This window comes from Orcinus orca, chromosome 3, assembly GCF_937001465.1.
Source record: "Orcinus orca chromosome 3, mOrcOrc1.1, whole genome shotgun sequence".
Taxonomy (NCBI): Eukaryota; Metazoa; Chordata; class Mammalia; order Artiodactyla; family Delphinidae; genus Orcinus; species Orcinus orca.
In genome coordinates, this window is record NC_064561.1 from 79,398,095 (window position 1) to 79,425,697 (window position 27,603).

The 27,603-nt window shown below is 36.1% G+C and overlaps 1 protein-coding gene across 2 annotated transcripts in view; it reads right to left on the reverse strand.

Annotated features, from left to right (window-relative positions):
• The window catches only part of SLC12A2 (solute carrier family 12 member 2), a 109,104-nt gene that overhangs the window by 72,622 nt on the left and 8,879 nt on the right, over positions 1–27,603 (reverse strand). For both annotated transcript variants that reach the window (XM_004279866.3, XM_004279865.3), the window contains exons 2-4: positions 8,161–8,280; positions 6,866–6,941; positions 6,464–6,559 (exon numbers count right to left, since the gene is read on the reverse strand). In XM_004279866.3, coding sequence (XP_004279914.1) covers positions 6,464–6,559; positions 6,866–6,941; positions 8,161–8,280 — 292 coding nt within the window. The remainder of the gene's footprint in view (positions 1–6,463; positions 6,560–6,865; positions 6,942–8,160; positions 8,281–27,603) is intronic.

Below are 27,603 nucleotides of genomic sequence, written 5' to 3' on the forward strand. Positions count from 1 at the left end.
AGCTTGAAGCCCATTTACAACTACGAGGTAGAAAAATGAACACATTTAAAATTTAATAAAGTCTGAAAGGTAATAAGCTCCAGTTTTAAACAGTTTTGTGAAATGACAATGTGATGGTTAATTTTATGTGTCAATCTGGCTGGGCCCTAGAGCCCAGATATGTGGTCAAACATTATTCTAGATGTTTCTGTGAGGGTGTTGGGCTGAGATTTACATATAAATTGATGGACTATGAGTAAAGCAGATTGCCCTCCATAATTTGTGTGAGCCTCATTCAATCAGCTGAAGACCTAAATAGAACGAAGACAGACATCCCCTCTCCAACAAAAGAGAATTCTATAGTAGATAAGCCTTCACATGTGAACTCAGGCCATTCCTGGATATTCAGCCTGATGGCCTTCAGATTAAACTGCAGCATCAGCTCATTCCTGAGTCCTCAGACTGCTGGTTCACTCTTGAATATTTTGGGCTTCCCAGCCTCTGCAATCACATGACTCAACTCCTTCCAATTATTCTTTCTACCTATGTACACTTCCTATTGGTTCTGTTTCTCTGGAGAACCCAGACTAATACATACATGATACAAGGTAAAATGCAAATCACACCAAAAAAGGTCTTGTATACAAAATATATAAAGAACTCAAAGCTCAATAGTAGGAAACCACAATAAAATAACCTCAATAAATACCCTCCAAAACACTGGGCAAAAGATTTGAGTATAGAAAGAAAACTATTCAGCAATTACTCTTCAGAGTTCATCTGGTATGATTAGCAAATACTCCAGAATCCTTTGTCAGAGCAGTAAGCTACCTACTTCTGTACACTCACTTAACAGTTTATTCAAAGACACCTTGTATAAAATTCTGAGGAACAACTTTAGGAATGCTATGGGGTGATGATGGATCCAAATGGATTCAACATCCATTTTAGTTATTGTTCTAGGAAATGTATCCTAATACCCTGGTTAACAAATACGCAACAAGGAATCTGCCTGTTAACATTCAGTAAATTTCCTCTATTCCGTTGCCATTATGAAGCCATACAGGAAAAGGCGAAGTGACAAACATGTAATCTTCAGACCATAATTCGGTACTATGTTATCATTGTGACTGATCACTTGAATACGTTAAACTTTAAAATCAAAGACATGTAGCTCTAATTCTGCAGCAGACAATTTGGGAACCAAGTTAAAGTATTTTTAATCATTAAAGACTGGCAAAATTGAAAGGTCACCAAATGAATCAAAGAGAAAACCCAAGCCAAATTATTTACAATTACTTGCCAGATTCACGTTTGAGTTACTTGTGGTGCATAAGTAGTGCTTTACTGAACTGAAAACACAATGTTTATGTTTAAGTCCAATAACTCATAATATAAGTTATAGAACTGCTTTTATTCTTTTTTTTTTTGGCCATGCGGCATCTTAATTTCCCCAACCAGGAATCGACCAGTGGAAGTAAGGAGTCCTAACCAGTGGACTGCCAGGGAAGTCCCAACTGTTATAGAACTGCTTTTTACAGCTTCTTCAAACATTTCACTGATCTGAAAAACTACAATTTGAAATAATTTAGCAATAAAAGGAAAGAACTACAGAGCTGAAATCTAATTTACAACTCCTTGGTTGGTAATGATAGGAACCGATAAAGTTATACAATAGGCTAAACAAAAAAATCTGACAATCAATGATAATCTGATTTTTTACCAATACAGAGAGTACTTTCTGTCACTTACAAGATGTGAAAAATGTTAGTTTTTCCTCACTTCCAATGGTTTGGCTTTACCTATATACAAAAGTGAGGAGGTCAATTATTTCAGAGAGAAGGAAAAGATACCAGTATGTGAAGGTAATTCTGACATATTGCAGACATTTTTAAAAGGTTTACCAGTAGAATTTGCATAAAATTAATTTTGTTTAAAAAAAAGGCTGTTTAATTTTGTATAATGCAACATCAATGTTGTATGACATCAGACAACGTATTTCAAAGACCATGGTACCATGCCTAGCAGTTAGATCTCAAAAAATAACTGTCACTATTATCTGAACATAAGCTCCAAGAAAATAATAGGGTCTTGTCTGGCTTGCACTGTTACAAACCCAGTGCCTGACACAAAGTGCTCAACAATTATCTGTTGATTGACTGAAATACAAGGAATATAAAAATTTGATCTTAGTCACTTATGCAGATTTCTATTGACTTTAGATTCTCAGAACTGCCCATCACAAATTTGATGTAGCCTGGGCTTTTATGTGAAAGTGTACTGACCTCTGCTTTTTTTTTTTTTTTCTGACCTCTGCTTTTAATACTCCAAACCAGAAAGTGGTTGAAGAACTGTTCCCTTCTATTGCTCAGTTCACATAATACACTATAATCCACAAGCAGAATTTACATTTCCATCTTATAAAAGGTTGCCTGTGGTTGTCCTCTATTTCACAGATGAGTTGATATTCAGAGGTTAATTATCTGAGAACAGAAGAGACTCTGGTCTGTGAAATCTAGGAAATGCAGACCTGAGTGACAGTGGCTGCTGGCCAGCGCCATCTAAGTTGCAGAACCTGTTGCACACGGTCCAAGGAAATTCTGTAAAATCCAAGATCTCAAGGACACTGGGAGGACTTGCAGAACAGGAAAGAGCTCTGGGCTCCCAGGTGCAACAATCTGTAGAGCCTGAATATGTGCGCTAGGGCAGGGAGTATGCCAGTGACTCCATCAGCTAGTTGCTGGTGCTAGTTTTATTCTGTAGAGGCAGAGGGCCTAGGGGATGGTTCTCTAACCTGCCACCAGTAGCTTTAAATAGCAACCCCCCATATTACTATAGTCTAATCAAGACTGAAACTCAGAATCTTGTATTTTCTAAGTTTTTACTTTTTTTCCCAGAAACCCTGAATATTTCCATATTATTTTTATCCTAGACTTCATAATTGGACACTATTACATTTGTTCACAAGTTGACAGTTAATTTATATTTTTTAAAAAACTACACTTTTCTAGATTGGTACCTGTTTAATCTCTAAAATGTACTGTTAAAGCCAACGTTAAGGCTATTTAGTAACATTAACTAGCTGTGGCATAAATCACACAACACTAGGAAAAGTACACATTTCACACACTTACATGGAGTTGGAAGTACATATACCTCACAAAACAAGAATAAAATATTATTCAGTGTTAATATAAAAATACATGTCATAATTCAGTTAAGAGTCAAGATAAATAAAATTAAAATGTCAAGCACTACCTCAAAATAGTTCTTTATATTAATAACTACGCACTCAAGTTTACAAAAGGGCTCTTAAGACAGAAATTAGTAAAGAGAGCAGCCACAACCTCTCAGCAATATTTTGAGTAAAATACTTCCTTGTTAATGCCCTTAATAGTCAACTTTCAGTCCACAGAAAATTAAGATGGGTCTCCAGACATCTCTGTTCCCGTAGTATCCCTCCATTTCTCCTATCTAAGTCTTTGCACCCTGACCCTCCAGATAGCTCTAGCTCTACTGCTCTCCTCTTACGCAGCCCTTTCAAGGAAGGAAGTCAAATAAAGTCCTCAGTGGTTGGGCTAGAGGGCATTCAATGCAGGCACCCTTGGTCCCATATTACTAAAAGATAAAAAGCTTATTGTGAAGAACAGCAAATAAACTGCATCTATACATTAAGTCTCTTAAAGTTTGTTTTAAACCATAATTCCCTCTCTCTGTTTTTTGCTCCTTGGAAAGTTTTATTGAACAAGGATTCCTTGTTCCAGAGAGATTCCTAGTCTGGCATTTGCTGTCGTCATCCTACAGTGTCATTTAGTAAGTTCCTCTCTCCCCTGAATACTCTATGCTTCCTGAAGCTATAGGCATGATGTGATTCATATTTGATATTTCACAGGTAGTCTTATTAAGTAAAGCATTTACAAAGTTGAAATATTCCCTTTTCTTCTTCACTTATTTTGTAGAAAAATTACCCAAAGGATAAATCTCTTATCAATTTTTTGCTTACAGTGAGTTCAGGTAAGGAGTTTTCACTCAGAAAACTTGATTCACACTAGATTCTTTATCAATTTTCAAAATAAGTTTTAGTTCTCTAGCATTCTTCAAAGGTGAAAATGACATTTTTGTGTGTGTGTGATGTCTGTGAACCTAGGGATTTTATGTTCTCATTTAAATCAGTTACTATTAGTAGTAGTATTGCTGTTCTATCCAAATTTAAGTCAGTGTTAGTTTCTTCAAGTTGGCTCCTTGGTCCTTTTGACATGAAACAAAGTAGGCTTTGTTACCTTCTTTACTTTTTGATGTGGAAAGATGTCTAGACTTCTCTAGTACATTTCCTATCCAGATCTGGAATCAATGCTTTCTCCAAGGTTCCCTGGTTCCTTTGAATGGAAATACACAATGTGGGCACTCAGGGTGTTCACTGATACTGGGCTGGTCATTTGTTACAGGTGATATTTGTGGACAGAGCTAAGAAATATATACTTTTGGGATAAAATGTATGAGTCATACTGATACTTTCAATTTAGAACCATGAATACAGAATACAATGTAATCTCACCAGTTTTATACCTATATCTACTTTCTCCCTTGTGGAAATACCGTTTTTCCAAGAAACCAAAATAAATCCTGTTAGGGATCTCCAAGTCTACAAAGCAGATGGAGAGGAGACACAGGGGTTTACATTTATTGCAAGAATCTCCAGGAACTTTCACTGCAGACGATGCAGCTCATTTATTATTCTATAAAGGATTAGCCAGCTTTCTAACATCACTAACTGATCTAAGGGAAAAATGAATGCCTTCGAGCAAAGCTTCAAAGCATTTGGTCACTTCTTTAAATTAATGGCTTTCTCTTTTTCTATAGGTTTCATTATTTCAGCAAATGTATTTACTTTGTCATTTATGAACAAACGATAACAGAAGAATTCCAAATTGTATAATCCAATTTTTTTTTCTCTATAGTTAGTTACTCTCTGTGAACTATCATTTTGAGGGAACTCAGGCAAAACTGCAACAACATATGGTACTTTGCTGGGACACATCTTCATGCACTCCATATTCTCATACTTCCTTGGTGTCCAGGACAGAAAACTAGATACAAGTCTCTGAGGTATTCATAAAAATATATGAAAACTACTGGTAGTATTGAAACATGTGACTAAACAGCTTTTTAGTCACAACGCAGGAAAATCTATACTTTCCTTAAGTTTGCACTCACACAGAGAACAGAATGGGGTTTGTGCTGACAGTGGGTCCATGCCCCACTCCCCTTGAGGCTTACAACCTAGATTTGAAGGGCTGAAGACAAGGAGAAATTTTATGATGATTTGCTGATCCTCTCAAATACCTAACACAGCATCCCATTTCTCCCCCTATGTCCATTCCCCAATAGCAGCAGAATGAAATGAAGCATGGGGCACCCAGTTACATAAGAAACCAAGAATCTCTCAGCACTGTCTGATCAATCATTGGACATAACCACATCTTGGACCCCAATTTGCTCAACCCGGATTCACGTACATATAAAACTTCAGCCAGCAGTGATGCATGCTCAGCACAGTCATAACTACAGATGTGAGCTACCAGCTTCCCTTAGGGCCATAGTGATCTGAATTCTCTGGTATGTAAAAAAATATGAAGACGACTGGGGAAAAATGAAAAGCTCAATCCAGTTCTCTCTTTCTCCAAGTACTAACGCAGAAAAAGCAGAAATTGCATGTATATAATGTCAAATACAGATCTGCAAAATAGTTGAGGCAGATGGAACAGGTAGATTCTTTTCTCACTTGATCTGCTATGATGAATTTACAGAAGCTGGTATACATTTTCTCTTCTTTCCCTTAGGATCTTCCCCTCACTCCAGCTGAATGATGAGTTTTTGTTTGGAAAATGGATTTCTTTTCTTCTTGTTCTCAGGGGTCCCAAGGCCATTCTCCTGGTGTCCTGGGTGTTCTCCCTGGGAAGAGTAAAACCTCACAAGGAAGGTCTTGTGGGCTCTAATAAAATAGGCCTCAGGGTACCCAGAGAAGAGAGCTAGAGTTGAGGGCATGGATTCAGCGTCCCAGGTGTAACTCACACAAGCTATTAGACCATGAGGACAGAACTCTGCCTAAGTTTCCTTCAGTGGGGAGGAATGAGGTTACACCTGTACAATACTGACCAAATGCAGGATGCACACCACTGATCCAAGGGCTGAAGCCTGGGAGAAGGCAACAAGGGGTGCCTTGGTGGAGAAGAAAGCCAGTTAGAAGCTCCATTCTTGTTACCAAACACACTGAACAATCTGAAGCATACATGTTTGTGTATGGATCAACTTAAAATTTTATATTCAAAATATTAGTTAAAAAGTACTTGACAGCAACTTTCTTGCCTATATAGAACCTGATATGTTGCTTCTTTAAGGTAAAAAATAACTAGAGATATTTTAAAATCTCAATTTATTTAGTGTCAGTAATCCAATGCTGATGATGTAAAAAGACTGAATTTACCTCCTCGTACAAATCCATTAGTAGCTATTGCCGAAGTAGACAATCCTGTGATAGTTGTCACAACAGTGGCCATTATTATTACAAGGACTGACAGACCTTTAGCGAAAAAGAAAAGAGACTTGAGAATGCTTACACTCTCATTTAAACCTGCCACATCTAGAACTGGTTAGTCTAAGTATACTGAATTTACATTACAACCTATAAATTATCTTACTTTTATCTCATATTAGATCAAATCAGAATTATGAAAAAAGTGACATTAAGACAACAGTCTGATACAAAGGAGAACATACTGTAGAATGATTCCAACTGCTTGAATTTTATGAGGTTCAGACTACACATGCACACAGCCCTTTCCCTATTCATTCTCAAATGAATCAAGCAGTATGTCACTTCACTTACCTATTCCAGCTTGACCCACAATCCATGACAATCTAATAAAGAGCATTACTCCCCAAATGTTTAACATACATCGTACCTAGAAAAAGAGGCCAAGTCACAGATGAAAAGTAATTAAATACACAGTAAATGCTAAACTAGCCAATAGTAGGATAACATACATTTTAAACTATAGAAGGTCCTTTCAAATCTCTTATCCCACCCTTAAACAGTTTTTTTTAAAGAGCTTTATTGAGAGCTTAAATGTGAGCTAATTAAAGTATAATGTAATATACGAGTATATGTGTGTGTATGTACTTTATACACACACATTTATCTGAAGCAGCAGAAGCAAAAGAACAAGAAAGGCACAAGGAATATTTTAAGACTTCAGCCCTAAAAAAAGGAGCTTATGTTCCCCCTTATCAATGCAAGTCAGTTTTTTACTTATTCTTTTATAACGTCTTCACTTCATGATTTCTACAGCGGATTTAAGTATTATGTAATATCTGTCAACACAAAATGCCAACTGTTCACACATCTTTCGAAAACCTACTCTTTGTAAGACAGCATCCTCAATTTATTTTTACTTTTATTTATTATGCTCGTACATAGAATACAGCCTTCCAAAATAGTAAAATCTAAGAATAGGCAAACAACACAACTCAGAGCTTAAAATACACTCTACTGATTAGACAATAAAATCACTACTAGAACTGGTATTTTTCCCTCTACTTCTCCCCTAAATGTCAATACAACTCTATATTAGTGCTTCCAAAGTCCCAATGAGACTCTACTCCAGTCAGATCCTTAGTGCCTATTCAAACACAGAAAAAGAAAGTAAATCTGAACCTTAATCACCTAAACCTGTCTACTGAAGTGATCTCAACACTTATGTCTCCTTTATTCTGTTGCTTGTTAACATCTATACATTTCTCTTCAAAAGACAATACAGTAGCAGGAAAGGAAGCAGGCATATTTCAGCTATATTACCTGCCCAGCTTTCTTGATTGCGTTGCTCTCATCAATTTAATAGCTTCATACTTAATTTTTGAAAAGTGACAATATGTGAGATTCAGAAGAGGTTATAAAATATAACTTAGAAGTAATCAAATATAATTTGATTAAATTAATAAATATATTTACTTCAGTGAATTTAATACCCACAAGGAAAGGAGGTGCAAGTATTCATTTGGTCCTCCATAACAATCAGATAAAACCGTTTAAAAAAGAGAAAGCATTATCTCGAGAATGATATTAGGAAGATTGTATAATAAACAGAAATGTGTAACTCTAAAATTAAGTCTATAGGTACATACTAGCACACCCTTGATCCAGCCAAACTTCACAACTCCTTTACTTTCCGCGGTATATGTGACCACAGCCTCTCGGGTTGGTGTACTTTCTTCCCCGTTTGCAAAGCCATCCTCAAAAGGTTCCTGGTTATAAGAGGAAATGCGAATTATGCTTAAGAATTATTTAAAATTTAAAATCACCTGATAAAAACAAACATCACTAAATACACTTAGTGTATTTACAAGAATCAAGGGTTTCTGAATATTTTACCTAAGGACTGAGTTTTAAAAATTTAATTATCATGAAACCCATTTTAATAATTTAAACTTTTAATTACATTTTGGTGGTATCTGGAGAACACAAAGAATACTATTTGCTAAGTATAGGCTAACCAGGTCAGTCAATTCAGACCTTGTCTCTCCAGCCACAACTTTATATTGCCTGGATGCCACCCTTCCCCTATCTGGACTTTCAGTGTTAACAATATAAAAGTCTTCTTCGTCACCAGTGAACAGTTTTCCCTTTATAGTCTCTGACAGCGGGACTCCGTGGATCCCAAGATTCACCCCTAACTCCTGCCTTTACTCACTCCTGAGTTCAGTCACTCAGCACTCTTCATTCTTTCCTTTCTAATTTTTCTCAGATTCAGACGTGAACTGGTTGACACAATGCATTTTCACTAGTGTTTCCTTCTAAGGCTTTTATGTTTCATGTCTGATTCTATAATTCTTAGTTTTTCTTCTTTATTTTCTCTCTTTCCTTCTCTCCATGGCTCTCAACTTTTGTTCAGTCCCAACACACCCAAGGCACATGACAAACTTCCAAACCAGTGGCAGTGCCTTAAACAGATCATGAAGGGTGGAAGGGTGTTGGGAAATAGAAAATGTTCTAGATCTAGAATCCTGTCCCTAACACTAGCCCCATAGTTCTTCCTCTACCCATATCTCAACAGCAGGGAACAAAGTACAGCTATATTTCAAACATTCAGTCTTTAAATGAAAAAGAGCCAACTAAATTAATTATCATTTAATCCTGAACACTGTGATCTAGATTTCCTACAATACTTTTTTAAGAAATCATTTTCAGTAGTTATACCCTCTACTGAATTCTGAATATAATTTTTTTCATAGAAATGAGCTGCAGCAAGTTCTGTGTTACAACAGAGAAAAAACTATGTAATAATCCAAACTTCCTTTTTTTCTTTGACTTCTGTTAGCCAAGTAGACTCATTTAATTCCCTTAATGCATTATTGCTATATGGCCTTTCAAAGTGCTATCAACCTAGATCAGCTCTTATATTCCATATTTTTATAATGTACCTACTGCAAATTCTTAGATTTTTAAGCAATAGAAGAACAGTATAGTAAGTTAGATGCAGTAATTTCTTTAAGTATATTTTTTGAAATTATTTTACCTAGGCTCTTTTAAATAATCAAATTTTAAACTAATCTCCACGTTTACACTAAAAGACATAGCTATAACTTCAACTACATGAAATACATGGAAAATAACTCATTTTAAGATTACTAAGAACTTAAAAATGAACTTTAATGTTGACTAATTCTGATAGCTCACAAACTTTTAAAAACAGATCCTAAGAGAAATAAATCATCATAATTTCCCTTACAGCACAGTTTCATAACTACTGTCTACTGTATCAAATGATTATTGTACTTTAAAAAGGCTGCCCCAGGCTTATGGCATATAAGACACTTCATAAAAATTCTGTAATCACCCCAATCTTCTATACTTTTTAAAACAGCCTTACTGAGCTCTTATTCACATACTCACCCATTTAAAGTGCATATTTCAATGATTTTTAGTATATTCACAAAGTTGTACAATTATCACCACAGTCAATTTTAGAACATTTCCATCATCCCAAAAGAAGCTCCACACCTGTAAGCAGTCACTCTCCATTTCCCCTTTTCTGAAGCTCCTGGCAATTACTTACTGACTTTCTATCTCTATGGATTTGCTCTTCTGATATTTCATATAAATGGAATAATGCAATCATACAACATGTGGCCTTTGTGTGCGGCTTCTTTTCCTTAGCATAACGTTTTCAAGGTTCACCCATGTTATAGTACATATCACTCTTTTTTATTGCCAAATAATATTCTGTTGTATGGATATACCCCATTTTAAAATCTGTTCATCAGCTGATGAACATTTGGGCCTATTCTACATTTTAGCTATTATGAATAATGCTGCCGTGAATATCTGTGCACAAGTTTTTGTGTAGACATGTGTTCTTCATTTACCTTGGGTATATACCTAGAAGAATTTCTGGGCCATGAAATACTTTTTGCAATGACTATTTCTGGTTTTCTTTCCCACCTCTTCTTTTGTATCAGTCTGCAGACTGTCACTCCTCATTTTAGTCCATGTGTCTATTTTTATCCCTCTTTCGTGCTTAGAATTTGTTATAAACATGGAAACCAGTAATAGTTAAACGTGTGAGAAATACGTACAAACAGGAAAAAATGTAATCGGGGCCTGTGTAGCTCAGCAACCCACTTTGGCTTTACGTCCACTGTTGTTTATGTTCTATACAGTAGGACATCACTGATGAATTCCCCCAATGCTGCCCCCAAAAAAGAAAAAAAAGAGAATTGATGGCTCAACTGTTCAATTATTCAAATAAAGCCAGAACAAAAATGTTTGCCTATTAACTCAATCAACTTTAAAGTAGACAGAAGTTCCTTAGATTTCACTCTAGGATATTTGGTGCTCTTCAGTTATAAAATAACATAAAATATTATATAACCTGCAAGTATTACAGGAAAATATAATGCCTATAATAATACACAAGAAAATACAATGCCTATAATTATACACAGAGAGATATTTCTATTCCCATCTCTATTAAAAGAAAACTAAAGATGTGTGTACTTAATAGGCTACTTTCTCCAAGGCTAAATTCTGATGTGCATGTCTTTTTAATAATTCAGAAGTAGGCAGGCGTCTTAATATTTTTGCTTTATTTATTAGAATTCCACCTGAAAATTGAAGATCTAGCAATAATTATACCGGTTTCCACAATACTATGAACAACTATATTCAAAAAACACCGTAAGATTTTTCTGCATGTATAACATATTTTAAAACAAAAATGAATCCAAATAAAATTTAAGTTTAACTTCCTTATCATGTTCCAATAGCTCTATTTTAAAAAGTGTTATTAATCTTTAAAATACAATTCAAAAATTAAAATGAATTGAGTATGTTATTTTTTATATTTCAATCAACAGATTTAAGTTAAATAAAACTGGGTTTATATTTATTTCCTGAAATAACAGGAAACCAAGGTAGAATACATTTTGTTTCTATAAATACATTAGTTTCAGAGAAATAAGGAAATTGTTGAGTATGGCGTTTTATCTACACACACACACACACAAAATATTGTATACAAATCTTATTACCAGGAAAATTTCACATATACAATTATGAACTGTAAATTATACTGACAGAAAAGTACATAAATAAAATCTTCAATCTACCTACCATTTTCAGAGAAATGAAGGGTTTGTGTTTTTTACTGTTTTTCACATAATGAATACAATGTCAAAAATAACAACATGATTTTTTGGATAACACCATATTAAATGAGGTGGAACAAACTAATTTAAATTTATTTGGGGAAATAATCTTTCAAAAAGTAGCACTGTAAATCTGAGTCTACAAAGCAAGGATTAAGACTGGGCATGAGGGACTTTGCTGGTGGTGCAGTAGTTAAGAATCAGCCTGCCAATGCAGGGGACACGGGTTCGAGCCCTGGTACGGGAAGATCCCACATGCCGCGAAGCAACTAAGCCTGTGCACCACAACTACTTAGCCTGTGCTCTAAAGGCTCATGAGCCACAACTACTGAAGCCCACGCGCGTAGAGCCCGGGATCCGCAACAAGAGAAGCCACCACAATGAGAAGCCCGTGCACTGCAACGAAGAGTAGCCCTCGCTCGCCGCAACTAGAGAAAGCCCGTGCACAGCAACAAAGACCCAAAGCAGCCAAAAATAAATTAAAAAAAAAAAAAAGACTGGGCATGAGAACAAGAGTGGGGAAGAGAGGAAGAGACAGAGGAAACAATGGAAAACACAGAGAGGTAGACCCTCAGTAACTGGAAGGATTTCTTAATTTGAGGAGCCATGAAACACAGAGTTCCACCAGGCTGTTAAAAAATTCATGACTGGAAATTAGGAGAGGGGCCAGGGATAAAGAGCTAGTGGGTGAAGCTATGGAAAAAGAATGAAAAGAGAAACTTTGGGAAAGAAAACCTGAGTAGCTGAGCATTTTTCTGAGAATACAGAAAACATAAGAATGAAAGGGAACTCTGGTTTCCATGGTCATTTATTTCTTTGCAGGGAGTAGAGAAAAGGAGAATTTCTGCACTGTGGATACTCTCCCTTGTATATTCAAATTTCTACCTCAACTTGATCATTCTTTGTCCTCTAACCATAGTTATCTTTTTGCTGCACACCACACACCCCACCTCCAAATGTCCAGCCAAACGTGCTGAAATACTACCCCACGTTCATCAATGCACACCAACCTGGCTTCACCATGCCACAACACTGGAATAGTTTTAAGACATCCAAGGACTTCTCTGCTACCAAATCTAATAAATCTAATGTACAGTTTTTAGTCCCTGTCTCAAAGAACTTTTGAAACAGCTCATGATACTGTTGACAACTCCCTCTTTCTTCAAACTTCTTTTGAAATACCACACTCTCTTAGCCTCTTCCACCCAGCAGTTAAATGGTAAGAGTCCTTTCAATACTTGGTCTTAGACCCATCTCTTTTTTTCACTGTTTCTCCTATGGTCATCTCACCAGACCTGTAGCTTTAAACACCCTCTGTATGTGATAAGTAATAAGTGACGGCTCCCATACTTTTCCAGATCAGACCTCCCCTCTCAATATCAGCCCTGTGTGTAAAATACTGATGTTGCCACTTTTATAGTTCCTTACTTTCACTACTCCAATTCTTACCAAATAAGAAAAAAGAAATTGTCAGTGTACTACAAACAACTTTCCTCTAAATGAAAAGGAGAGGGAAACAGTTTCTCTTTTTTGGATTAGTTTTTAATTCTTAAAGGTTTCAGTGGACACTTAAATATCAAAAAAGGTATCTGATCAGAAAGATAGTACGTTCTAGACTCACAGATTTAGAGAACGAACTTATGGTTACCCATGGGGGTGGGGGGAAGGGGAGGGGGGAGGGATGGATTGGAAGTGTGGGAGTGACTTGTACACCCTGCTATATTTAAAACAGATAACCAACAAGGACCTACTGTATAGCACAAGGAACACAGCTCAATATTCTGTAGTAACATAAATGGGAAACGAATTTGAAAAGAATAGATACATGTATAACTGGATCACTGTGCTATATGCCTGAAACTAACACAACATTGTTAATCAACTATGCTCCAATATAAAAATTTCTTAAATAAAATTAAAAAAAAAACTTTCCATCAAAAAAATTCTTAATAATTAAAATCCTTTATAATGTAAATTGATTTTAGATTTATTCTGCAATACACGTCTTAAAATTTTAGTTTTTCAGTTTCCAATATCCAAAACTTAACTTGTTTTGAATTCACTAATTTAAATTACCCTTTACATATCAAAGGTCATAACTCACACTCTGCTTGACCTAAAAAAAAAATACAACTGAACACAAAGGCTAGGCTTATTGATGATTTCTCAGTAAAAAAATTCCTAAAAAATCAAGCTATCATTTCTTCCCTAACACCAGAATTTTCTTCAGTATTTTAGAGACAACCTAGGATGAAGACAGATTTTTTAAAGTGATGAACAATAAAGCTTTAGGAAAAAATACTTATCCAAGCTTTTAAAAAATTACAATTAGAAACCTTAACACTGCTTTCACTGTCTCTGTAACCGAGAGTGCAGTATTGTCTTCTGTGTACATCCTCATCATGGGCACACCAACACACTTTTCATTGATAAATGCTTTAGGTACACATTACACTAAAATGTCAGTTATTTTCTTTCTTCAGACATCCCAGTTACTAAGTCCACAAGACTTTCATCTCAAGTATACAAGGTAGTGTAGATGGTCTTTGCGACATCACTGGACAAGGATGTTAATACCCATGAAAGATGATTGTGCAGTGCTCAGAATGATTTATGATCATGTTTTGTCCAAAGCTGAATAAAGGTGCTTATCATTGTACAAAGAAAAATCAAGACTGTCTAGACAGTGCAACTTTTGAATACAGTTAGAATAAAACACATTTCTGGCAAAGCCTATTACCAAATATATTCATTTTTATACAAATTTATTCTCTTTTTTATAGTTAAACTGGTAAAGACTTGGCAAAAGTATCTTAGCTCAGCAATTTCAGGCCATAGTAGGCAAAAGACAGTAACCTACATCATTTTTTTAAAATTTGGGAGGAGGGGAAAATGTTTGGGTTTTTATTTTGTCTTACTGGTGTTTCAAAGAACAACTGAGCAAAGCTGTACCAAACTATCTCTTTAGGTCTATGGCTGCTACAATATTGTTTCCAGGTAGACTTAAGGGTGCTCAAATATGGACACTTTTTGAAGAGGGAAATGTACCAGTCCCTTAAAGTAACTTCTGATATTTTTCTGTTACCTGAAGATTCTACAGTTGCAAAAAGCAGTTTCTGAGCATAAACCACAACCACATCCTTCCACTCATTCATTAAACAAACATTTATTAATCAGTTTTATCAAGAACCACGCTAGGGACTTTTCAGCCCTCCCAGAGTTGATATTTTTATAGTAGAGGCTAAAGATGATGAGTAGGTTTTCTATCTTCTATCCAGGGCATTTTCTACTATACCAAGAAGCCTCTATTAATTGTTTAATCCAGTTAAAAAAAAAAAAAAAAAAAGGTTGATGCCTCTTTTCAAGTCACAGCCTCTCTGTGACAGTTTCCTAATCTGTAAAATGGAGATAATAATCCCTGACCACCTGTACCATTTCCTTGGAGTCTCAAGACTGTAAATAAAGATCAATGTGTTACAGCCACATAAAGCAGCTGAGGTTTCTCGGGCTTGACTATCAAGCCAACTGATACAGCTTGATTATAATACAGAAATTTAAGTTTCAGTGCCATGTTAGAAATGTAAAAGTGTGACCCACAGTTACACACTTCAAAAGGCTTAGTAGGAAAATTATTCCTAGATGGCCTGGCTTTTCAATGCCCAGCCACTTCTCAACAAGAACAAGATTACACACTCAGTTGACCCTATCAGAGCAAAGGCAGCATTTTCTTTTCCCTGAGGCTGTACATGCTCTCAGCGCCCAGTCAGTGTTGCTCCTGCGGCACCTGCTGTGAAGCTCAAACCCAAATATATTCATTTTTTATGAATGTTATAAAAAGGTCCTCCATGTTAATACGGAGGACCAAAACCCATGCCAGTGAGCATCCCTTAACTCCTCTTGCAACTAAGGGTCCTCCTCCTTTTGTCCCCACACTGCATCTCTGAAATATATCTTGCATTAAATCTTGATCATGTTTTATGGATCCATTATGAATCCATGCTTCTGTGTTAAGGTTCATTTATTTAGAGAAACAAAATTTTCTTTTTTTCTTTTCTTTTTTTTTCTTTTTGGCTGTGTTGAGTCTTTGTTGCTGCGTGTGAGCTTTCTCTAGTTGTGGCGGGCGGGGGCTACTCTTCGTTGTGGTGCACTGGCTTCTCACTGTGGTGACTTCTCTTGTTGCGGAGCACGGGCTCTAGGCACGCAGGCTCAGTACTTGTGGCTCGCGGGCTCTTGAGTGCAGGCTCAGTAGTTGTGGCGCACGGGCTCAGCTGCTCCGTGGCATGTGGGATCTTCCCGGACCAGGGCTTGAACCTGTGTCCCCTGCATTGGCAGGCAGATTCTTAACCACTGCACCACCGGGGAAGTCCATAGGGAAACAAAATTTTCTATTAGCATTATCTCTGCAACTAGAAAGTGGTTATTAAACTAATACATTAACTTACATAGTTAATGTGAGGATTGGGTAAGATAAGGTATTCGTTTACATTAAAAAAAGCTAAAATTATTGAAGATGAAGAAAGCTGCAAAGGAATAAAGATGTTTATTTTTTCAATATAACAAAATTATATGTATTGGCTAATCATTTTCTGGCTGCCACAAAATATGCATCAAACAATCATTTACCCTGCCAAATGAAGACTAGGAAACTACACTGCATCCTAGCATTTTGATCTATGAAATAAAATTTGGATCCCAATCACAACTGATGTTACTTTTTACACAGTAAATCAACCTTATCAAATAATCTTAAGCAACAGAAAAAAAAAAAAACACGACCTCAACTGGAAAACAATGTTGTGGGGGGCAGATATATAGCTTATAAAATTTTGCATGCATTTAACAACTACTTATTTAGAAGATGTTATGTACAGGGTAGTAGCTATGGTAGAAATAAGAGAAATTTTTAAATATACAGAACTGTCTACCCTCATTCAAATTATCTGATTTCAAATTATTCTGGCAGACCATATCATCTAAATGCTAAAAATTTCTGTTAATTACAACTACCAAAAAGGTCACAAGTTCAACATGAAGGGTGATCACACATAAATAGAACTGAAACAATAATCCATTCCAGAAGTTTTAAATTCTCCCCAATTAATATTTGTACTAAATGAAAAACAAGATGGAAAAGCCTATTTAGCAGTGTAACAATCTGCCTCTTCCATCTTTTTCTGAGCAATTCTCTTACTATTTCCTATAACTACAAACACACTTGGAAAATATAACAGGGAAAAGGATGATTTTTTTTCTCTATGACTTTTAAAGAGTTTGACTCTGGATAAGAATTGATTTATAGGTTAGGCAATAATTTGGTTTTGCATATTTGGGGTAAGGTGAACCCTGGCATAGAATCCAACCCAATTCAAGTTTATTGTGATATACACCAGATTTTTTGTTCTAAGTAATATTGCAAGATACATCAAAATAGTAGTTTTACTACTGTCAAGAAACAAAAGTTTCATACAAAATACAGTTGTACATAATCTAGGTTTGGCTATCCATTACTCATGGGGTAAAATAAGAATTCGTAGTATAGGAGACCTTCATAATCTCTCCGGCTTCCTTTAATTACAGCCAACATTTACTGAAATACTACTGTGTTCCAGACACTTCCCTAAATGCTTTCACACCCTATTTCCCTGAACTGGCACATCTTTGAGAGACAGATCTAATCTCCACTTAACAAATGTGGGAACAGTCTTTTGACAGGTTAACTTACCCCAAACCGTGTAGCTATTAATGTGGCAATGCAGAGAATCTTCTAAATGGTAGAATTCCACATATTACAGGGAGCCAAGGTGAATTATTTAAAGTTACCTATTTTGGACAAGGAGACATTAGACAAATCGCCCAACTTAAGAAACTGTCCTGCTCAAACTTCCCAATTCCTCAGCTATTTTCGCTCTTTACCTTGCTTCATCCTTCCCTCCTTCCTCTGCTTCCAAAACTACAGAAGCTAAGGATTTCTGACACAGTTCTCATAAAAATGACAGCAGAAGTTCTGCGCTGTGTATGACACCAGAGGGTATTTTTAAAAATTTCTTTGCTCTTTGTAGAAATTCCCCCAGGGTCTACAGTGTGTGCGAAACTCTTTGCCCTACAGGACTGTTACAGACAGCTGGATCAGACCTCCTACGGAGGAGAAAAAATTGCTAGTGTACAGATATAACCCATCTGGAAGGCACGTAAAATATTTAATATGAAATTGTGTCCTAAATAGAGTTATACGAGTTATTTAACTTTAGGAGCTTATTTGGAGGCTATGGTGGTAGACAGGGTAGTTAGACCAATAAATCGTTCAGTTTCTATGTTACCTAGAATTTTCTTTTTCCAATTAAAAACCGACATTAGCAGCGCAAGCTAGCAACTCCTTCTGATCAAATGCTCTTGGTCATACTAGGTTCCTTCTTTCCGTACATGCTTTACCATTGCAACCTCTTCACCCCTGGGTCCACTTACACATCCATGCCCTTTCAGGAAGCCTTGAGAAAGAAAATTATCCACACAGAATCCTTGAGATTTGTCATCAATGTTTTATTACCACACATAGTAAGATTTGACATGATTAAAGAAAAAGTAAATATTAGTCTGTTTTAGAAGTCTCTGTATTTTTCCAGTCATACACCACTTTATTATTTCTATTAATTTTCCTTGAAGTTTTTTATACACCTTCAAAATCCTATCCTTTAAGTTAGAAAATTTCTGAGAGTTCTATCAAATATTTAATTTGATATAATACTGCTTTATTGCTGAAATGTTGATTTTAAAGTATTTTCTCCTGGGGGACTTTTTGCCTGCTATTCCCTGTCTTTAACACACTTTGAATATGGCTGGCTCCTTCTCAAACTTTAGGTCTTAGCTCAAGTGTAGCCTCCTTCCCAGACCACCCAACATATAGTTTCTTCTCAGCAGTGCCCCTTTTTTCTTCTTCATAGCATATATCACACCCAGTAATTATTTTTTTTATTTACTCAGCTCTTGTAATATATGTACCTACCTCCACTCCTTCAATGTATATTAAAATGGAAGGTCCACAAGGGTACAGACCTCTCCCTGTCATTTTTAATCAAAGACATAGTGAATGAATATTGAGTCTTTATGGGCAATCCCTGTTTTCCAAATAATCTCCTGAAATAGTAACAAGTAAAATTTTAAGTGTCTGCTCCTGAGTCAGATCCAAGTTCAAAATCTAGCTCTGCTATCACTAGCTATGTGAACTCTGGCAAGTTGTTTAACACCTCTGGCCCTCAGTTTCCACATCTGTAAAATGGAGATAATATTACCTATCCCATAGTGTTTGAGAAGATAAAGTGAGAAAATATCATGATTGTATAGAACACAAAAACTCTCATACACTGCTGGTGGGAATATAAATTGGTACACAACTTTGGAAAAGAAGTTTGGGCATTATCTTCTTAAGCTGAAAAAAATGCATACCTTTTAACCCAGCAATTCTAATCCTAGACATATCCCTATAGATAAACAACACTTAAATGAAGTAGGACACTTATATTAAAATGTTCATATCAGCATTGCTAAAAACTGTGAAGGACCAGAAACAGTCGCAAGCATCCACAACTACAGAATTGTAGCATTTCATATAATGGAAGATAATTAGCAATACAAATGAATGAATGAAAAATACACACAAACATAACAGTGAGCAAAAGATGACAGATAAAAAAACACTGTATGATTCCACATAAAGTTTTAAAGCAGGCAAAACTAGACTAATGGTCTTCCAGAATACATAAAGGTGACAAAAACAAACAAACAAAATACCAAGACCCAGACCCAAATAAATGATCACCATTAAGTCAGGACAGTGGCTACTTTTGGCACAGGGAGATCAGTATGGGGTGCACAGAGGGTTTCTGGAGTGCCAGCAATGTTCTATTCCTTGATCTGGGTGGTGATCACTTGATTAAGTTATGCATTTAGTCTTTACATTTTTTTTCTCTGCTATATACCACCATTCTAAAAAGACCTTTAGGGCCTCCCTGGTGGCGCAGTGGTTAAGAATATGCCTGCCACTGCAGGGGACACGGGTTCGAGCCCTGGTCCAGGACGATCCCACATGCTGCACAGCAACTAAGCCCATGAGCCACAACTACTGAGCCTGTGCTCTGGAGCCCACAAGCCACAACTACTGAAGCCGTGTGCCTAGAGCCCGAGCTCCACAACAAGAAAGGCCACTGCAATGAGAAGCCTGCGCACCACAACAAAGAGTAGCCCCCACTCGCTGCAACTGGAGAAAGCCCACGCAGTAACAAAGACCCAACACAGCCAAAAATAAAATAAAAATTTAAAAATAAATAAATAAATAAAGCAATGGGCAAAATGTCTAAAAAAATAAAATAAAAAGACTTTTAAAAGATTAAAAAACAAAATGTATTAACTGCTTGGTACATTGTCTGACATTAACAGGGTAAGTGGTTGATAAATTTTGGCTATTATTATAAACAACAAATAAGTGATTATTTCAACTGCCCATGGGGTGAGTTTAAATAACTGGATGTTGAACAAATACACAAAAATAAGTACTGCAAAACATTATTAATCTAGACTCTACTACACTGCTTCCTATAATACTGGCAGTTTAAGATTACCTCTAGAAGAATAAACAAAAACACTGACCTATATATAGAAATGTGGCATCTCCATTCTGAATGGTGGTAAAAGATTTATTACCTACACCATCAAGAAGTCAATAGGATATAGTGTGAAGAACCTGGCTTTGAGGACCAATGATCACACTACTAGAAATCTTTTGTAACTTCTCTAGTGCTAAAAATGTGTTTAATAAATGAAAGCTTCCTCCCTGTGCTGTTTTCTTTGGTGGCAACTGATAAGCACATCATAGCAACACTAGCTAGGGTTAATATTAAATTGCACAGTAGGAGAACAGAAGCATAACTTGTGGGCCTAGCTTTATTTAAGCAAATTAAATCACTGTTACTGACACTCAGAGGAGTGGGGAATCTTCATTTCAGGGCACAGTTAGTACAAAAGAATTCACTGCTTTCTTTACAAGCAGCATATTATTGATTTAAAAAAAAAAACCAAAATTACACTTCAAAAAAGTTAAAGTTCACCAAAAAATGGTATTTAAATCCTAAAAACAAACTTCTGAACTAAAGTATCCATCAAGATACTTTAGATAAAAATTTCTCATATAGTTTAATAGCATCTTCTTAATACCAAAGTAAGCTAAAGTGTTAATATTATGAAACAAAGCCAAATCACTAACTAAAAATGGACGCATACATATGCAAATTTAGATGCCAAAGTGGCTGGGCTTATTCTAACCGTTTTTTCTTTAAGTACTAGCCAATTATATCACCCCAAAGCTACCAACATTTCCTATCCGTGCTGTCGGTGATTGGTGTATTCAGTGTAATGCTCCCCATACAGACTATGCTCTCAAAACAAAGTATTGTTTTACAGGAATCCAATCTGCTCTGGTTAACAATGGTCTATTAATATCCAGTGGCATTAATGCAAAGCTCAAAACTCAAGTGCCACAGATAAAAGTGGATGCTGTGACCATGTGACTTTACAATGAACCAAGTCAGAACTGCTGATTGCAGTCAAAGAATTCAGTCCTCTACCTAGCCCATCGTGTTCAAGACTGAGTTACAACAAAATGCATTATGCATAGCATAATTTATACATTATTTCAAATCCCACACAACTTGCTAATGTCAACAAATAGCTTAAAAACATTTTAATTCAACTTACCAGAAAACTTATATTATTAAGTGATACTGGAAGGTATAACTGTGTCATTTACATTTCAAATTGTTTTATTTTTAAAAGAAGGAGAACCAAAAGTTGTCAAAGATATAAATATATGACTTAGCAATATCCTAAATGGGTAAAGTATTAGAAAAGCAATATACATGGAGAACCACGCGATAACAAAAACTACATTTAGCACGTGGTATGCACTTGATAGTTCATGTATTTCTCACATGAATATGTGCTATTTCTCACTATGAATTATCATCTTTCCCATTTTCTATAGAAGGAAACTGAGAATCTGAGGTGACAAGTTCTTTTTCTGAAGGTTACACAAGCATTAAGCGGAAAGGCCAAGATTTAAACCCCTGACTGACAGCTAAACTATCTATGTATGGAAAAAAAACTAGGACATATTGAAAAAAAGCAAAGACCAGAAAGGAAATACTCTTAGATAGATACAGCTGCACTGAGTTTGCTTTCTTTTTCAACTGAGAGCACTTCCCCAAGTGTGTGCAACTTGGATGGCTTAAAGTGAAGCCTTCCTAGCTTGAAATATTAGAAAAGAGAGCCCAAGAGCCAAAAGAGGAACTAGAAATTAAGTGGGAATCTCTAGAAAAAAAAAACAGAATGATAGCGAGGGTAAGCCCCAAATCTCAGGTGACCACTAAATCACACAGGTACAGGGGAGGATCTGCACCACACACATACACACATACACACATACACACACACACCCCCACCCAAAGAGACAGGCTAAAAAAGCAGCAGCTGAAAACACAGGACACAACAGAGATATCAGGTACTGCATAGTGGGGATAGAGGACTCAGTGTGCAGTTTGAATCTAGGCAACTTAAGTACCTGTTAGAACAAAAAACAATAATCCTTAGCAGAATACTGAAAAAAACAACTACCCAAAGTTGCTACAATGTGTTATCTACATAGAAGTCTAGTCTTTACCCCAAAATATTACTGAACAGGAAAATATAACCCATAATCAAGAAAAAAAGTCATTAGACATTAACTCCAAGTGGGCCCAGATGTTAGATATGAGAGACAAAGACTTCAAAATAGCTATAATGAACATACTGAAAAATTAAAGGTAAATACGGTATCAGTGAGTAACAGAGAGGGAATCTCAACAGAGAAATGGAAGCTATATTTTAAAAATTAGAGATTCTTAATCTGAAAATCAAAATAATTGAAATAAAAAATTCATTAGATGGATTCAACAGCAGAGTGGAAATGGCTGGAGGAAGCAGTGAAACCCATTAACTTAACAGATAGAAGAAATTTAAACCCAAAAAGGATCCACACAAAGAGAAAAGCCCCTATGTACAAATTCCTGAAAGCCAAAGGTAAAGAATATATCTTGAAAGCAACCACAGAAAACCAATGTATCATATACAGATGAGCAATGGTATGATTAATGGTTGTCTTATCAGAAATAATGGTGGGCAGAAGACACTGGAAGTGCATACTCAAACCACTGAAAGAAGAAACTCTGGCAACCAGGAAACTGACATCCAGCAAAACTATCCTTCAAAAGTGAAGTAAAGACATCTTCAGATAATAAAAACAAAGAATTTTGTTGCCAGTTGACCTCCCTTACAACAACTACTCAAGGAAGGGAAATAGTATCAGATGGCAACACAGATCTACAAGAAGAAATGGGGAAAAAAAAAAAAAAGGAAATAAAACACCATATAAGCATTCTTTCCTTTTTTTTTTTAAAGTCATAGGACTTTTGTTGAAAACAAAAAGTACAAACTGTATTGCTGGGTTTGTAATTTACACGATGACCAAAGTACTAAGAAAAGTATTCTGTTTTAAGGTTCCTATATTTTAGCTGGAAAAATTCAATATTCTCTGTAAGTGGAACAACCACTGAAATAATGCAAAGAGATATATAACAAGAAAGTAAATAGAATTAAAATGGATATTAAAAAATATCTGATTAGCATAGGAGATGGCAGGAAAAGAGGATTAGAGGAACAAAAACGGGTATGAAAACCAACAAATAGCAAAATACCATGCCTAATAACAGCCAAATCACAATAAATGTAAATGAACTAAAGAGTCTGCAGAGAAAATGCAAGTTATGGTACACATATCATATGGTACATGTATGAGACTATCATAAAAACATTCACTTAAATAGAAGATTACTATGGGTGACATAGGAAACTGATTACTTATGATTAGTTATTTAATGCTAGGTGGGAAGAGTAGGATATAAAATCATAATTTTTACATGTATAAAAATGTAAAAGTGTTAAGGATTTGAGGTCTTTAACTTTCTCTGTTTTTCAAACCTCCTATATTATCTTCTCTTCATAATGATACGGTAACAAACATTTTAAATAAACAAAGTACAACAAAACCCTTGGAGTAAATTTTTAAAGTGTTGGTTCTGAAAAGGACTAATACTTAGCCTCTTAAAATGCGATACTCTAGGATGACATGAGACTGAAATTTTCCAAATGTGTAGTTGGCTGACTCTTTTTGTATTGAGATTTAAAACACCATGGTTACTCTGTGCCAGCACTATGCTAGACGGAGATACTGTGACAACCAAAACTCAGGTCCTGTCTCTGCGTCTACTCAAGAGCTATTCTAAGACTGCTATTTTCTGCTTTTTATGATTTTCTTATTTTCTATCTGTATAACATGCTGGTCATCTTTGAATCCACCTCTGCCAGTGTTCATTTTCCCTTCTAATCTGCCCTCGTTCTGAAAACCAGAAGGCCATATTTGTTATAACTGTTTATAAAGTTTAACTATGTAGTCCCCAAGTGCAGGTGTGCTGAACCCTTTTAAATGAGGCCTTTTTGTTGTTATTGTTGCTGCTTTGCTTAATTACTGAATCAGCTTTGTTTCTAATCAGCAAATCTGCCAAATAATTGGGACTGAAATAAGTGAGACGATAATTTTTCAAGTGCTACAAGCCAAATCTATTATTTCTGGAAACTTACAGGTAAGCCAGTACTAAGAATAATTTATCATAAAGCTTAACTTCTAAAATAGTAAAGCCTGATTATTTGTGTCTGAAACCATTAGGTTCTATAAAAGAGAGGTAATATCTCACTCCAACTATTCCATGTGAACTCATCAGGATTCAGACTTACCAGTTAGTACTTGTGTGTCTGACTTCCCTACAGGATTTGTCCTAGCACCTCACATGTGAGCTTTCACTAACGTGTCTATGTTTAAATCCAGCATCTACCACTCACTGGCTGTGAGACTTAGGCAAGTTGCTATTAGCCTCTGAGTTTGTCTATCTGTAAACTAACTGGTTTGGAAGATTACTGTGCACAGACTACAGACTGCTCCTGAAACATGACAGATGTTGAATAATTGGTAACATTATACAATTCATTATACAGTTATCTAAGGATTAAATCCAGATCTTTGATAGGTTCCTATAGTAGGATGTTTCAAACTGACAATCAGCATATCAAAACAAACAAACAAAGCAACAAAAAAACCCACAACTATGTACTACTGTCATAATGATAACCAAAGTCTGTCTAGGACATTGGTTCTCTAACCTGGCTCTCTGGGAATCACCAGGAAAGCTTTTTTAAAATGGCATGTATATTCTTTGAGAGAGAGGAATCTGTAATTTTTCTCCAGGTAATTCTTTTAGAAATTTGGGAATCACTAGTCTAAAAGAAAAGGGAGACAGAGAGCTGGTTTCAAAGAGATGCAGCCTTACCAAGTATTAGTTAAGTGCTTAGGCAAACCACAACCTTGCAAAATATGACTGCTACTCTACGACCTTCTGAAAACCCATTTCCTCCAAAGATAGATTTGAAGATCAAATACAGATACATGAGTTAAGAGTGCTTTGGAAACTTAACACTTTATACAACATTAAGAAATTCTTCACAGCCTTTGCAATATTAAAGACCCAGATCTCCATTCTCAGAAAGAGATAAATTCCACTGATTCAACAAACATTTCATTGAGGGCCTAATATGTTTAGACAACTTTATTTAAGGAAGGATCTCATGCAAAATTAGAGAAAATTTGACTGTTTAATAATATTAAACTAGTGGTGACTATTTAACATGTAAGAAAAGGAAGGGAGAAATCCAAGAAAGGAGGAATGAGGGAAGGGAAAAGTTCCTTTAAATATCACTTCCCCTGACAGCACTGGCTAACTGATTTCTCTGTGATGAGGGAAATGTTCTGTATCTTCATTGTCCAGAATGGTAGCCACTAGCCAACATGTGGGTATCGAGCACTTAAAATCTGGCTCAAGTAAATACATTTTTAACTTTAATTTATACTTAGTTTAGGGACTTCCCTGGCGGTCCAGTGGTTAAGAATCCGCCTTCCAATGCAGGGAACACGGGTTCAATCCCTGGTCAGGGAACTAAGATCCCACATGCCGCAGGGCAACTAGGCCCATGCACCACAACTAGAGAGCCTGCGTGCCTCAACTACAGAGCCCACGCGCTCTGGAACCCACGCACCACAACTACAGAGCCCACACGCCACAACTACAGAGCCCACACACTCTGGAGCCCGTGCACCGCAACTACTGAGCCGGTGCTCTGGAGCCCACGCACCACAACTAGAGAGAAGTCTGCACACTGCAATGAAAGATCCCGCGTGCTGCAACTAACACCCAACACAGCCAAAAATAAATAAACAAATAAATATTAAAAAAATAAAAAAATTTAGTTTAACAGCCAAATGTGACTAGTGGTTCTAGTACTGAAAAGTGCAACACTAGAACATTTAAACATTTACATCACACTTTTGGGAGATACAGATAAGAAAAGCAGAAGAAATTTAAAAAAAAACCAAAACTTACTATGATTCCATTTATAAGAAACTTTCTTATACTTAAATTTTTTAAAAAATATTTTTTTATTGGGAAAATATCTATCCATACAGTGAAACTGAGGGGTCCAAATCTTTTCTACTTTATCTTCAATGAACTAAAACACAACTGACATGGGAATTTAAAAACAAAAAACAAACCAACAAAAAAACCAAAATAGCAAGAACTTACATAGTATTAAACTGTAGGACATTGGAATTAACATCAACTGGGAGTCAAAATGGTTGTTGCAAGTTCCAACCGTGGCTCTGCCAGTTACGGGTCTTATGATTTTGGACAGGTTACTTAGTTCTTTTGTGTCTTAAATTCCAAACGTGCAAACTGGGGCCATCTGCCTGTCAAATGTCCTTTAGAGATTCTAGATGACAATATAAGGTACATAAAAGAGTTTAAGATTCTTCTGTACTACAATAATTTATAAAGAATAGTTCTATTATTCAACGTGTATTGATTGAGGGTCTGCTATGTAGTAGGGACATAATGATAAACAGTCACAGACATGAGTCTGCTCCTCATGGAACTTGAAGTCAACTCAAGTTTACTCAAATAACCATGTTAACAAACATACTCCCACTAACTGAAATAAGGGCTCGAAGAGAAAAGAGGTTTGTCCTAGACTGGAGGATAAAGGCTTCCTCTCTCAGGAAATAAAGATTGAAGTGAAATATTAAGACTGAAAAGTTATCAGTGTGGTATGGAGGAGAAGGGAGGAAGAATTCATGGATAGTATTACATACAAAGGCACTATGGCCAGCGGAAGTACTGTGCCATTGAGAAATTGAAACACTAAAGAAGAGGCAGGCCAGAACTAGACAATGCAGGGCTAGTTTTAAGCCAAGGAATAACATGATCAATTTTGTTTTAGAAAGATCACTCCAGGCTCAATAGTAATAGGAGGGCATAGTGAATAGAGGAAACCATAGAAGGCTACTGGAGAAAGATATGCTGCAGACTGCTCTAGGATGGTAGCAGTGAGGATGAAAATAATATTTAGGAAATAAAGGTGATACAAAGAACTCGGTGATGAACTGGATGTAGAGAGGTGAGAAAAAGTGTCAAGGATCACTCAGTTTTCTCACTTGTGCAATATGATGAATGGTGGTACCATTCACAGAGACACAGGAAGAGGGCCTGGGTGGTTTTGTTTTCAGAGGTAGAAGAAGAAAAATCATAAGTTTGTGAGTGTGGGGTGTCCTTTAGGCAGGAAGCAAAAACGTCCAGCAGGCTCTGGATGCCCAGAACTCACAAAGGTAGTATTAGTACGAGACAAAATTTGGGGAGCAATTAGCCTACAGGTGATATAGACAGGGGATATACAGAG